This window comes from Geotrypetes seraphini, chromosome 4, assembly GCF_902459505.1.
Source record: "Geotrypetes seraphini chromosome 4, aGeoSer1.1, whole genome shotgun sequence".
NCBI lineage: Eukaryota > Metazoa > Chordata > Amphibia > Gymnophiona > Dermophiidae > Geotrypetes > Geotrypetes seraphini.
Window position 1 is genome coordinate 48,993,902 of NC_047087.1, and position 14,870 is coordinate 49,008,771.

General features: G+C 42.0%; 1 protein-coding gene across 1 annotated transcript in view; it reads left to right on the forward strand.

The window, feature by feature from the left end:
• The window catches only part of GPT2 (glutamic--pyruvic transaminase 2), a 73,891-nt gene that overhangs the window by 23,407 nt on the left and 35,614 nt on the right, over positions 1-14,870 (forward strand). The window contains exon 3 of the mRNA XM_033942503.1: positions 3,070-3,178. Coding sequence (XP_033798394.1) covers positions 3,070-3,178 — 109 coding nt within the window. The remainder of the gene's footprint in view (positions 1-3,069; positions 3,179-14,870) is intronic.

Here is a 14,870-nt window from a genome sequence, read left to right on the forward strand (position 1 = left end):
TCGTTCCACCATGTTTCCGTGATGCCGATGATGTCAAGGTTATTTTTTTGTGCCATAGCTTCCAATTCCCCCATCTTATTCCTTAGGCTCCTTGCGTTCGTGTACATACACTTCAGTTTGCGGCCTGTTACTTTCTTGCATTTCCTTCCTTTCAATCCGTCAGGATTTCTGTCTTGCCTATGATCCAGTGAGTCTTCCCCACTATCTTCCTGCACAGTATGCTCTGGGTATACCAGTTCCCAAACCATCGACTCTTAGTCAACTGTTGGCTTTCCCTTTCTTCCTAGTTTATGTTGCTTGCAAGTAGTCTTGTTCCATCTCTGATGAGGTGGAATCCATCCTTCCTGAATAGCTTGCTCTTTCCCCAGAACGTCGTCCAGTTGCGCACAAAGTGGAATCCTTCTTCCTCACACCAGTGCTTCATCCATGTGTTGACTGCTTGCAGCTCCATCTGCCTCTTCTTGTCAGCCCTGGGTACCGGCAGGATCTCCGAGAATGCTACCCTCGGCGTTCTGATCTTTAGCTTCCCTCCTAGCATCCGGAATTGGTCCTTCAGTACTTCCTGCTGTATTTCCTGTTGCTCATGTTGTTTGTCCCCAGTGGATCACCACCGCCATATCTTCCTCTTCCACACTGTCGATGTGGCTCACTATTTCTTCTACCTTGGCTCCTGGTACACAGGTCTCCAGCCGATCCAGTCTTCCTCCTGCTATGTGGCTGTCGACTTGTCTGATGATGGAGTCCCCCACGATGATTGTTGTCCTCTCTATCTTCTCTTGCCTCTCTAGCTGCAGGTCTGTGTCCCTAGTATTTGACCATCTCTCCAGCCGTAGGTCCGTGTCCTCTGCGCTTCATCTTCCCTCATCCTGGCGTTGACTTGTACCGGACTCGTCTTCCTTGTGGTTGTCCTCCAGGTGGTCATCACTCACTGTAAGTGTATTTTGGTCCTCGTTCACTGGAGGTGTATCTTGGCAGCTCCGCTGATGTTGGTGATTTTCCACGGCCTCCCTGTATGCCTCTATGATGAACTTCTCCAACTGTCGTAAAGTTTTCTGCCTCTCTGTCCTCCTCTTCCACTGCTCGAAGTGCTTCTAGTTCCAGTATTCTGCCCTCAAGGAGTCTGACTTGCTTCTTCAGGCACTCCAGTTCCTCGCATCAAGTGCATACATAAGACCGCCTCCCAGAGGGGAGGTAGCCATATTTTTCATATAGAAGAGGGGATGTGTGTGTTAAAAATGATCAGCCCCAGGTGCCACATATGCTAGGTACGCCACTGGGGATAAGAGTGTGTATATTAAAGGAAGAGAGCCAGGGAGCTGTACCTTTGTTCATTGGGAGCTCCTACTGGCTCCTGGGCTTTGCACTAAAGAACACTTATCTAATCTGAGGCACTGCTAGATGCATGTGTAAATACCTCAGAAAAGAACATGCAAATTCATCTATTTTGGCCCCAGGTGAATGAGCTTTTAGGGGAGGAGAAGCATTGAGCTACTCTGGAGATTCTGCTGATAACTTGTAAGGACAGGTTATTCTCTCTCATCCTGCTGTTCCAGTACAGGATGACAGATCAAAACCAGTCATGTCAGGCTTAGTACTGGCAGGAAGGGCCTACATCAGTGGTTCCCAAACCTGGTCCTGGAGGCACCCCAGCCTGTCAGGTTTTCAGGATATCCATAAAATATTCATGAGAGAGATCTGCATGCAGTGGAGTCGGTGCTTGCAAATCTCTCTCATGCATATTCATTGTGGATATCCTGAAAACCTGACTGGCTGGGGTGCCTCTAGAACAGTGTGTGTCAAACTTTTTTAGCTCTGGGACACTAAACGGAGCAAATGTTTTTTGCGGCACGTTATAATTGAAATTATAAAATTGCAAAACCAACAAAAAATTAAAGGGTCCTTTTAGTAAGGCGCGCTCACCAATTTAGCGCGCACTAAATGCTAAGGGATCCATTATATTCTAAGGGCACCTTAGCATTTAGCGCGTGCTAATCTTTAGCGCACCTTAATAAAAGGACCCTAAATTTGAGAGTTATTTAAAGTTCTTTAAGCTATGTATGGGTAATTGTAACAACGGTGAAATTAAAGTAGATAGAATTGCTATTCAACGCAATGGATATGCTTGTTTTCGAGTGCAAATTAACTCAAAACGTGGCTCGATAGACAACAAGTAAAAACGCATTTCATCATGCACCATCTGCAGTCGTTCTCTTTTTTTTTTTTTTTTTCAATTTCTGCCAGAGCTGACAATCCAAGTTGGCAAAGATGAGAAGACCCAAGTTAGGATAACTACTGCATAAAAAAATAAAAATACAACTAAAGTTAATTGCTGTTTAGTTTTCAAGGACAAAGCATGTCAAAGAATGATGCTTGTCTGGGCAGTTGTATCCTTACACACACGGACGCTCGTAACATTGACAGACTCTTGCGTACGCAACATACATGTCATCTATTCTAGTGTATACTTCTGAAGGGAATTTTTAAAAATAAAGTAAAATTCTGGAATCTCTTTGGGGCGCGCAGTTTGAGAGACACTGCTCTAGAACCAGGTTTGGGAACTACTGGGCCTACCCAATAGTGCAGCAATACACTGGGAACTCTTGAGCGTCAGCGGCTACTGTTCTAGCTGCAGTACACTCGGGTAGCTTTATTTTCTTACAGGACCTATTTACTTAGGGCTCCTTGTACGAAACCACGTTAGCGGTTTAATGCGTGTAATAGCCGGCTGCGCTAGCCGCTACCGCTTCCTTTTGGGAAGGCGGCAGTTTTTCGGCTAGCGCGGGGGTTAGCACGTGATAAAAAAGTCACGTGCGATAAAGCCGCTAACGCGGTTTCATAAAAGGAGCCCTTAGTCAAAGTCGGGTTATTTGTAAAAAAAAAAAATGAAATGCGTGGGTTTACAGCAAGTATTGTCATGTCTCCCATTTCAACCCTAATCCAGTTTTGTTTTTCTGCTGTTGCATACAGGAAAGTTGTATCTCTAATTTCCCTGCTTTTACTACATGCAGGCATTCATGGATCAGGTTACACTCGGCAGATTAACATTATGGCTTTTTTTTGGCATGTTAGGTGGTTGCTCTTTGTACATATCCAGACCTGCTGGATAACCCTCATTTTCCAAAGGATGCAAAAAAGAGGGCCATGCGGATTTTGCAAGGATGTGGTGGGAACAGCTTGGGTGAGTTACTGATGCGACTTGAAGGGGTTGGTTCACTCTGTCATTGATTAGCAGTAAAAGTTCTGGTTGCTCGGACCATCCTATGGGATGTGCATGCTGCCCTGAAACTGTGCTCAGTCTACAGCAACAACCAGAAACCTCCCCCCTCCCAAAAGTTTATTAAGGAAAAGCCAGAAAACGTCCGATGCCAATGCCAACTTCAGTCTATGAGTTTTTAAAACTTTTAAAAATGTGCATACCTACCTTTTTATTACCAGGAAAATTATGCGTTGGATGGATACATATGTATTATTATTACTATTATACATAACACATGCATCTCCTTGTGACCTTGGGCAAGTCACTTAACCCTCCATTGCCCCAGGTTCAAAATAAGTACCTGTATATAATATGTAAACCGCTTTGACTGTACCTACAGAAAGTCATTACAGTACTCCCACGGGGGTTCTGTTCCAGGAACCCCCGTGAATGTTGAAAAACCGCAAATACGTTTTTTAGCAGGGGAGACAGGAGACAGCAGCCGGAGCACCAGTGAGTGAAGGAAATCACTCGGCGGTATGCTCCGACCGCCTCTTCCTGTACTAAAGTTGGGCCTCACCAATCAGGAGCTGCTTTGTGGCGAATTGCTGCAAAATATAGCATGTACCCAGCAAAACTGTTTTTCGTAAGTCCACTGTTGTCAAATTTATTTTCAAGGTTTTTTGTAGACATTTGTCCAGCCTAATCAGTCTACCTATAACAATAAGTAAGACCCAACATGGTTTTCTGTGGATTCTTGCTGTTTCTGTTATCAGATCTAGGTATTTTATTAATTTTTCCAATTACGCAATTTTTCCTACACCAATATGTGACTCTAAAGATGTACTTCGTGCACAAGCTCTAGTAGTGGATCATTGTGGCCACCCTATCATGATGTTTATAGTTGGCTTTGGCAATCTTACTACATCCACTGAGTAAGTGGTCAACAATTTCATCTTTTTCATTGCACAGCCTACATCTGCTATTAGTTGAATTCTTGCTTTCATGCAATTAGTTTGTAATGCTTATTTTGAGCTGCAAAAATGAATCCTGTCTCTTTTTTGATGGAACTCATCTGCAGCCATTTCCTGTTCCTGGCATTCTCGATTGTTCCCTAAGGTACATGCCTCTCCAGTTAGCCACACGTGTTTCTAGTTGTTCATTTCTGTACTACTCTTTCTTTTTTTTTTGTCTCTTGTCACTTTGTTTTCCTGCAAACTTCACATAAAATTTTTAGTGCTGGCTCTGATGTAACTATTTCCCTCTTAAGTCTCTCTAATTTGGAGGAAACATTTGCCATCAATTTAAAAAAATAAATAAATATAGTCAGTTGATGTCACTTTGCAGATGCAAAGCTTATTGTCATCCTCCTGTGAGTTTTGTTTTTTGGGGTTTTTTTGTCCAGATTGTCCAGTCTACATTTTCAGTTTTGTATTTAACTATTGGCCAGCTATTTATGGCCTTGTTGGGATTCTTGCCATCTAGCTTTGATTTTAGCATTTTCTGGACTCTCCAGGTATTCCAGTTTTGTCTTATCTTTAACTGCTCCACGCAAGATGTTACCTGATTTTTAAAATTCTTAGGTACAGGTACAAGATCCATTATCCAAAAACTGAAAAGCTCCGAAAACCGAAATTTGATACGAACCGGAAGTAATTAATTTCTCTGACATGAAATACACTGATACCAGCACAGGGGTGTGGTGTGTGCTTCTGCTCTCCACAGCAATGGTCCCTAACCCTGTCCTGGAGGACCACTAGCCGGTTGGGTTTTCAGGATAGCCCTAATAAATATGCAGATCTGCATTCCTATCATCTTCATTATATGCAAATCTCTTTCATGCATATTCATTAGGGCTATCCTGAAAACCTGACTGGCTGGTGGTCCTCCAGGACAAGGTTGGGAACCACTGCTCTACAGAGTTCAAGTCGGAGGACTGGAAAAATGTCAGAGAGAGCCATGTGTTTGAATTGCTTAATGTTTGCCTTATTTTGAAATAAAAAGTTTGATGCCAATTTTATGTTCTTATGGTCTGTCTTTTTCTGACTTAAACATTACCATTTCAAAATCCGAAAAAATTACCCCCCCTCCCCCCCGAAATATGCCTGGTTGCAAGGATTTTGGATATAGGATCTTGTACCTGTACTTGTTTTTGGGTATGGATAAACATTTTAGCAGTTTTCCATTTTCAAATTATACCTTTTTTTGTTTTCTCAGTTTTGACATTCTTTATACTGATCATTGCATACTTGTCAATCCAAAATCCATTTGTATGTCTTCACTGTATATTCTTACTGTGGTCAGCAATGATTCAATTTTAACTTTTCAATTTTCTGTAAAAGTTTCAGATCATCCATATACACCAGTGGTCTCAAACTCGCGGCCTGGGGGCCACATTCGGCCCTGCCAGGTACTATTTTGAGGCCCTCAGTATGTTTATCATAATTACAAAAGTAAAATAAAACAGTTTCTTGATCATATGTCTCTTTAGCTATAAATGATGATATTATTATTAAGACTTAGCCAAAAAGAAAGATTTATAAACTATAAAGAGTTTTACCTCAAGTAAAATTGTCATGTCTTTAATAAGACATTATCTATTTTTTCTGAGGACCTCCAAGTAACTACAAATCCAAAATGTGGCCCTGCAAAGGGTTTGAGTTTGAGACCACTGATATACACCAAGTGGAAGATATTTCTACTCTGTTCTGACACTTTGTAGCTGAAATTGTTTTATTTAGGATGTACGTTAAGGGAATCATAGTAATATTGAATAACAAAATGTCAGTATGACACTGTGCTGTTCGGGGCCTCCCCTAAGAGTTAGCCTTATCAAGGCTTCCGGGCCTATCAAGAGAGTTAGCCTGGCAAAGGCTTCTGAGAGGTATATAGGTTGCTCTGACCCTGGTTCTATCTTTGGTGAAGTCAGTGTAGGTAGTTGAGATGTCTCCATACCTTTTTGTTTTATTTTGCATGTTAGAGAAGCAATGGTCACAAGTAACAAAAGACACAAGACAGAGACCTGGACCTTCAAAAGAATTATTGTGCTACAAACCCCACTATCTCTGGGAGGTGAGCCCTGGATCAAAGAAACAGAGATAAGAATAGCAGATTACAGAAAGGTGATAGTGGATCCTCTTCTGATGTTCACATTGTCCAGTTGTCCATTGTTTCATACTTTTTAAAGCTTATAATCAATAATTCTGAACATTCTCCGGCACTTTGACTGTGTTAATAACATTATATGGGGGGAGGGGGGCTTATGTTTACTTGCTATGTATTGTAGAACACCCCAAGACTCCTGCTACCCTTTTCTCATTTCCCTATGTTCCTTTCTCTTTCCTAATTCCTAATAAAGTAATATGTAGAAATAAAACAAAAACATAAAGGAAACCCCCCACACCTTTTTTATTGGACTAACTTAATGTAGTTTATGATTAGCTTTCGAAGGTAACCCCTTCTTCCTCAGAAATAAGCAAATGGCAAAATGAGTAAGAGTGAGCGAGAAAAGGACCTGGGGTACTGATAGATAGAACCCTGAAACCATCAGCATAATGTGCAGCGGCGGCAAAGAAGGCAAATAGAATGTTGGGCATGATAAAGAAGGGAATCACGAGTAGATCGGAGGGTGTTATAATGCCGCTTTATAGAGCATTGGTCAGACCACACTTGGAATACTGTGTCCAACACTGGTCTCCCTATCTAAAGAAGGATATAAAACTGCTTGAGAGGGTGCAGAGACGAGCAACAAAGCTGGTAAAAGGTATGGAGAACTTGAGCTACGAAGAACGGCTTGGAAAACTGGGACTGTTCTCCCTTGAGAAGAGGAGACTGCGAGGGGATATGATTGAGACTTTTAAAATAATAAAAGGAATCGACAAGATAGAGCAGGACAAAAAGTTATTTACGATGTCAAATGTGACTAGGGCAAGAGGTCATGGACTGAAACTGAGGGGGGACAAGCCCAGGACAAATGCCAGGAAGTTCTGCTTCACACAGCGGGTGGTGGACACCTGGAACGCTCTCCCGGTGGAGATTGGTATGGAACCCACCATTGTAGGATTTAAGGGCAAGTTAGATGCACATCTCCTCGGAAGGCAAATAGAGGGATACCGGTGACTAAGTTTTCGCCAGGTCGCACCTGGCTGGGCCTCCGCGTGAGCGGATCACTGGACTTGATGGACCAGGGTCTGATCTGGTGATGGCAGTTCTTATGTTATGTTCTTATAAAGAAACATGAAAGCATTTCAGTGGTAGTTGGAGACAAAGGGCTGGATTCTCAGAACTCACCGGTAAATCTGGTGAGTTGATGTAGTGGTCATAGTGGAAGTGATTTGTCTTTTACGGGTGATTCTCAGCATAATAGCATGCAAATTATATGCATGCTATTTATGCAGAAAATCACTGGTAAAGAGTGGGAGGAACTGTGCCTGGTGCTTGCTTAGTAAAGCAATTGCTAAGCACAGTTCCTCCCTTCCGTCAAAGCTGTTGTCCCTGCCCCGAGTGCAGGTTTCTCCGAGTTCTGCCAGCTCAGCTGATTAACTGTCAGGGAGAGCAGCAGAAATAAGTACCCTTGTCCGTTGATGCCCAGACTCCCGATACCCTGTACAAGATTGGCAGGAGGGGTGCCCACTCCCTCTTGCCACCACTGCAGATGCCACCCCCCTTAGTACCTTGAAATTGAAGGACAGCCAGAGGGATGCTTACTCCTCTGGCTGGTAGGCCCGCTCTTCAAAATGGCAGGCCTTCCTCTTCCTGGTGCATCCTGGGATGCAATGGGAGGGGCCTAAGGCGTCTGAGCCAATTTTAGGCTCCTTGCAATGCATTTGCATAGGGTTCTTGGTGGCTGCTACAAGGATTATTAGCAGCTATGGAGACCCCCTTTGTGCATCAGGAGGGGAGCTTTCTGTGACAGTCTTGCTGCCACAGAAAGCTTTTGTGCATTGGGCCTGGGTCAGAAGCATTTCTTTATTCTGAGAGATGGTTAAAATCTTTTGTTAAAGTAGCAGGGAAAATCTAACATTACACCTATTGATCTTTCAGAAGCCTTTAAGACTGTGTCACTCAAACTGTGTGTCAGTGGTGTGCCCCAAAGAAATTCCGGGTGCGCCATGAGAGATTCCAGAATTTTACTTTATTTTGAAAAATTATTTTCATAAGTATACACTAGAATAGAAGTCATATACAATGTGTATGCAAGAGTCTTTTTGTGTGCATAAGGATACAATCGCCCAGATAAGCATCATTCTTTGACATGATTGGTCCTTGAAAACTAATGGCAAGAAATTTTAGTTTTATTTTTTATGCAGTAGTTATCCTAACTTGAGCAACAAAGCAATCGAGACTTTGTTACAGTTTGGATCTTCTTATCTTTGTGAGCTTGGATTTTCAGCTCTGACAGAAATTAAAAAAAAAAAGAGAACAACTGCAGATGGTAGATGATGAAATGCATTTGTTGACTATTGAGCTGTGTTTTGAGTTAATTTGCACTCAAAAACAAGCACATTCTTTGCATTGATTAACAATTATATTCTATCTACTTTAATTTCTCCCTTGTGGCAATTACCCATACATAGCTTAAAAAACTTTAAATAAATAACTCTCAAATTTATTTGTTGGTTTTTCAATTTTATAATTTCAATTATAATGTGCCGTGAAAAACATTTGCTCCGTTTAGTGTGCCAGAGCTAAAAAAAAGTTTGAGAGACACTGCTTTAAGACGACGGACACATTTTTATTATGAGATTTGCTATGCGACTTTAACAAGTAGGTTAAAATGGTTTACAGGCTAAAACACAAAAACAACTCTCGTAATGACAGCTAAGATAAATAGCAGTTAACCAACAAAACAAGGAGTGATGAGCACAATCCAACTCAAGTTCTTTAGGCTTGCTGAAAAAAGCCTTGTTTTGATTGCAATACATAGCAAGCAATCCCTTAAGCCTCTTAAATGTGCAAAATATTCCAAAGGGTGGGGGCTGTAAAATAATAGGCACTCTATCTAGTGAACTTAAGTCAGGCCAACCAAGACCGGGCAAGACTGTACGATGGTCATTGAGAGATCTAAGAATGTGCTTTGGAGTATAAGGGATGGCCAAAGAAGAAAGATACTATGAGGCCCCCCCAACCGAAGAGCAAGGAAAGCTAGATGCAAAATCATGAATTTCATTCAAAATTTCATCGGAAAGAAATGACGTGCATAGTTAAGCATTCAGTTGCGCATCCAGCTATAGAAAACCTTCAGTTGCATGTGTATCTTCAATTTAGCACCAGTTAGATAAGACTTGTTCCCCTTTTAATATCTATCTTGTGCAAATGGGTGTGGAATAGAGGTCTGCACGGGAACGGGGATCGTTGGAATCCCGCGGGGGTCCCGTGGGAATCCCCCTCTAACACACGGGACTTCCACGGGGACCCCCTTCTGGCCCACGAGACTCCCACGGGGACGGAAGGCTTTGGAAGCAGGGTTCGTCCATGTAATATAATGGACACGTCAGCCTTAGTAAAAGAGGGGGTTTATAAGTTAATTACCTGAACAGAAAACAAAAAAAGGGTTCCACCAAAGAGATTCCACAAGGAAATCAGCAGCGCAAACACAAAAGAAACTGTGGAATTGATGATCCTGTCAGAAGTAATTGCTGCTTTTTTGGGGGACGGGCGGGGATGGAGGTAATTCCTTGCGGGGACGGAGAGGATCCTGATGGGGACGGGCGGGGACGGAGAGGATCCTGGTGGGGATGAGTGGGATTTCTGTCCCCACGCAACTCTCTAGTGTGGACTTGGGAAGGGCCTGGGTGATGCAGGAGCATGCCAAGCAATTGCACACTAGGTTTGTAAATACTGATATGTGGCTCTTAAGTGGCCAGGTTTAGCACATAAATGGGCCCACATAGAAAGTCTGCCCTACTTTTATGCACTAGACCAGGGGTGCCCACACTGGCTTGCGAGCTACTTTTAAAATGACCAAGTCAAAATGATCTACCAACAATAAAATTTAAAAAAATCACAAAGCACACTGTAAGAAGAGAAAATGTGAATTATCATTTATATTTGAGGCTTTTTTTATCAACGAGGTCAAGGCAGATGACTTTAAAATATGCAATGTCCCCTCAGTAACTATATAAAAATAGGCAAATATACCCCCTCCCCTTTTACTAAACCGTGATAGTGGTTTTTAGCACAGGGAGCTGCGCTGAATGCCCCGCCCTGCTCCCTGCGCTAAAAACTGCTATCACGGTTTAGTAAAAGTGGGCCATAGTGCAAAATATAGACAGCAGATATAAATTCGGACACATTTTGATCACTAAATTTAAAATAAAATCATTTTTCCTACCTATGCTTTCTGGTGATTTCTCCTTCTGACTGTAAATCCAAAATTTCTTTCTTTCTTTCTGCCTCCCTCCAGACCTCATTCCATTCTCCAACCAACATCTCTCTCTGTCCCTCCATGAGTCCAACTTTTTCTTCTTCTCTCCCTGCCCCCTCCCCTTCCTTTCTTTCTTTTCTCTTTCTTTCTTTCTTTCTTTCTCTCTCTCTCTCTCTCTCTCTCTCTCTTTCTCTTTCTTTCTCTCTCTCTTTCTTTCTTTCTCTCTCTCTCTCTACTTCCCCAACACCAGGCAGGCGCCCAGGACTACAAGCCTTCCCCCCTGACATCAATTCAAAGCCAAAGCCCACACAGGTCCTGGCTTTGAATATCCAGGAATAAATCCTTTGATAGTGAGCAAAAATGCTCATTTCTGCTGGCTGAATATTAGATCCATATTCTATAAACAGTGCTTTAAGTTAGATGCTGGTAGGCGCCCTTCTGGCGTCTAGTTTAATTAGTAAAGTCATTTAAAAAGATTTTAAAATGAAGGCCTGCTGGTGCCTAGAAAAACAGCACCTTCATCTCATCTACAGAGGCGCCTTAGAATGCTTAAGGTCGAAGTAGGCATAGTTAACACCAGAAACGACCTTAGGCGTTCTAAGGCAGTGATTCCCAACCCTGTCTTGGAGGACCACCAGGCCAGTCGGGTTTTAAGGATAGCTCTAATGAATATGCATGAGAGAGATCTGCATATAATGGAGATGCCAGGCATGCATATCTGCTCCATGCATATTCATTAGGGCTATCCTGAAAACCCGACTGGCCTGGTTGTCCTCCAGGACAGGGTTGGGGACCACTGTTCTAAGACATCTCTGTAGACGCGATTCTTGTCAAAGATAGGTGCCAGAAATGTAGGCCTTTAAAACTCTGGCCTACATTTCTGGCGCTTATCTTTGATGAAAGCCGTGATTCTGAAAACGGTGCCATTGCGTGATTGACACACGATTAGCAACTATTTACAGAATCCAGCCTTTAATGTTTAACCTTAGGCAGCCTTTGTCATATTACCTCCTGAAGGCATGAAGGAGAGAACAGACACGCTGTCAGCTTGGAATATGTAGCCTGATATTTAAATACTTCAAAAAAGAACAGGAGAAACAGCCTTCACACCAGTAAAAAGCAAGAAACAACAACAAAGGTGACCAATTGGTGCTCAATCTCTTATTGTGTTTAGGCTCATATGGGCCTGCCTCAGGAGTCGCCTTATCTAATCATGATTGATATGATGTGCAGATTCATCTACCCATATTGTTCATTGAGTCGACATTCTGAACCATGAAAATCACCACCGCTCCAGATAACAGTGTGTGCTGCTGTCCGCACCAAAGTGCCATATATTCCAAGTGGTTAGCAGCACACAATGTTATCTGGAACGGTGGTGATTTTCATGGTTCAGAATGTCGACTCAATGAACAATATAGGTACATGCATCTGCACATCATATCAATCACGATTAGATAAGGCGACTCCTGAGGCATGCCCATTTGAGCCGAAACACGATAAGAGATTGAGCACCAATTGGTCACCTTCGTTGTTGTTTCTTGCTTTTCACTGATATTTAAATACCATATCTTTTTTTTTACCCTGGTTGCGGCACTTAAATTATGCAGACACGTGTAGTGCCACTATCTGGATTGTGAGCAGAGCTGATTTTATGGCAGAGCAGTTGGTGCTAAAGCTATCTGGATTGCAGCAATAATTGAGTCTGCTATCCAGATAAACCTGAGACTTTTTTTTTTTATTGCTGTTGTAAATCTATTTGGAAAATTACATGGATAGCAGAGTAAATAGATCCACTCTCTGGGTAACGTACTTCACCCATTCCCTAAAGCACTACCCCCCACTATCAAATATTGCTGAAGCAGTCTAAGGATCTTGTTGCTGAAAATCCATACATTGTGCTGGTTGTGGAAATTATTCAGATAACAGCAGCTATTATTCACTTAATTCCCTCTGAATATTGAATCCCCATAGATATTTGTCACAAGGTATGCTTTTATTTTCATCTTTAAGGCTACAGGTAGTTGATTTATAGATTAAGAACAAGTTAAAAGATAGAAAACAGAGAGTAAGATTAAGGGCTCCTTTTACGAAGCCGCGTTAGCGATTTAACGCATGTAATAGCGTGCGCTAATTTGCCAGCCGCGCTAGCCGCTACCGCCTCCTCTTGAGCAGGCGATAGTTTTTTGGCTAGCGCTGGGGTTAGCGCATGCTAAAAAGTTGCGTGCGATAAAGATGTTAACGCGTAAAAGGAGCCATAAATAAATGGTCAATATTATCAATGAAGAAGGGTAAATAATGGGGTTCTCCCTGAGACCGCTGCTTTTTAACATATTTATCAATGATCTAGAGATGGAAATAACTAGTAAGATATTTAAATTTGTCGATGACACAAAGTTGTTTAAAATTGTTAAATCGCAAGGAGATTGTGAAAAATCTCAAGAGGCCCTTGTGAAACTGGGCATCAAAATGGCAGATGACATTTAAAGTGAGCAAATGCAAAGTGATACATGTGGGAAAAAGGAACCCAAATTATAGCTATGTGATGCAGGTTTCTATATTAGGAGTCACTGCTCTGGAAAAGGATTTAGGCGTCATCGTTGAGTATACATTGAAACCCTTAGCTCAGTGTGCTGTGGCAGCGGCTAAAAAAAGCAAATAGAATGTTAGGAATTTTCAGGAAAGGAATGAAAAACAGAATAAAATGGTATAATGCCCTTATCACTCCACGGTACAGCCTATCCCTGAACTAAAAGTTAAATGATGCCCCAGGGTTGTGCTTGGAACAGTGGGGAAGACTTACCAGGCTATCACTAATTTTCATCATAGGCTGGCTAAGATAGGAAGCGCATCCTGTGTGCAGGGAGAGCTGACTAGGTTTAGGAGAAATTTCAGCAGTAGCTTAACTGGCAAGGATATGGCTGAAAACTTTCTGGAAGTTAACCAGCTACAGTAGTACTTCTCAGCCCTCTCCTGAAGGCACATTTAGTCAGGCAAATGACTATGCATGCAGCAGGGTGGATTTGATTTAAATCAAATTGATTTAAATCATGGTTTTCTCATTGTATTCACTGCCACTCGGTGCTGATCAAAAAAAGAAATATTTGCTTGTTTCAACTTTTTATTTCTTTATAACAACTATATCAAAATAACAGTAACATGCAGTAATAATAACAAATATATTTTTGCTCATATAAGACAATTCCTAAAGGCAGACTTTAAAAGATATGAAATCGAAACATTTACCAACCTGAAGAATCCTGCCTGTTCAAACATGTTCCTTTTCTTATCTTCATCAAAGTACTTCCAGCATTGTTCTCCATACCTAAAGAAGGATATAAAACTGCTAGAGAGGGTGCAGAGACGAGCAACAAAGCTAGTGAAAGGTATGGAGAACCTGGACTATGAGGAACAACTTAGGAGACTGGGGTTGTTCTCCCTTGAGAAGAGGAGACTACGAGGGGATCTGATTGAGACTTTCAAAATACTGAAAGGATTCGACAAAATGGAGCAGGGAAAGCAGTTATTTACAATGTCCAGTGTGACATGGCAAGAGGACATAGACTGAAGCTGAGGGGGGACAGGTCCAGGACGAATATCAGGAAGTTCTGTTTCACGCAGCGAGTGGTGGACACTTGGAATGCTCTCCAGAGGAAGTAATTGCAGAATCCACCGTTCTAGGATTTAAGGGTAAACTAGATGCACATCTCCTTCAGAGTGGCATAGAGTGATACGGGTAAGGGTAAATTAGATGCACATGAGAAGCATACAGTGATATGGAGACTAAAACTATGCCAGGGTACACCTGGCGGGGCCTCCGCGTGTGCGGATCACCTGACTTGATGGACCCAGGGTCTGATCCGGAGATGGCACTTCTTATGTTCTTATGTTTCATTCAGGCCACTAGGCCTTGTGTTTCTTTGTTGCAGTGTTTGCATTTTGCACGCATGCCTGCCTTACCCATAGATAGAGGAACTTCATTAAAATATCCCAAATTGGGTCTCTTATGGTCTGCTGCCATTATCAGTTTTCTCCCCCAAGGAGAGAATGATATGATAAACTTCAGGATATACACATAAAGATCCCAAGACTTGTGGAGTATTCTGCTCAAAAGGTTTCACTTTCATTTTTATGCTTGCCCCTCTCTCTTCACACTTGGCTTCTTGTACAGATATATAAACTTAACACTTAAGAGGTAAGGGTTGATTCGGTGTACATTGATTTACAAAAGAACAGTGGGGCTAAGATCTTTTTCTCAACTCTGTATATTTTATAACATTTTTGCTGTGAAGAAGCATGTTATCTCTG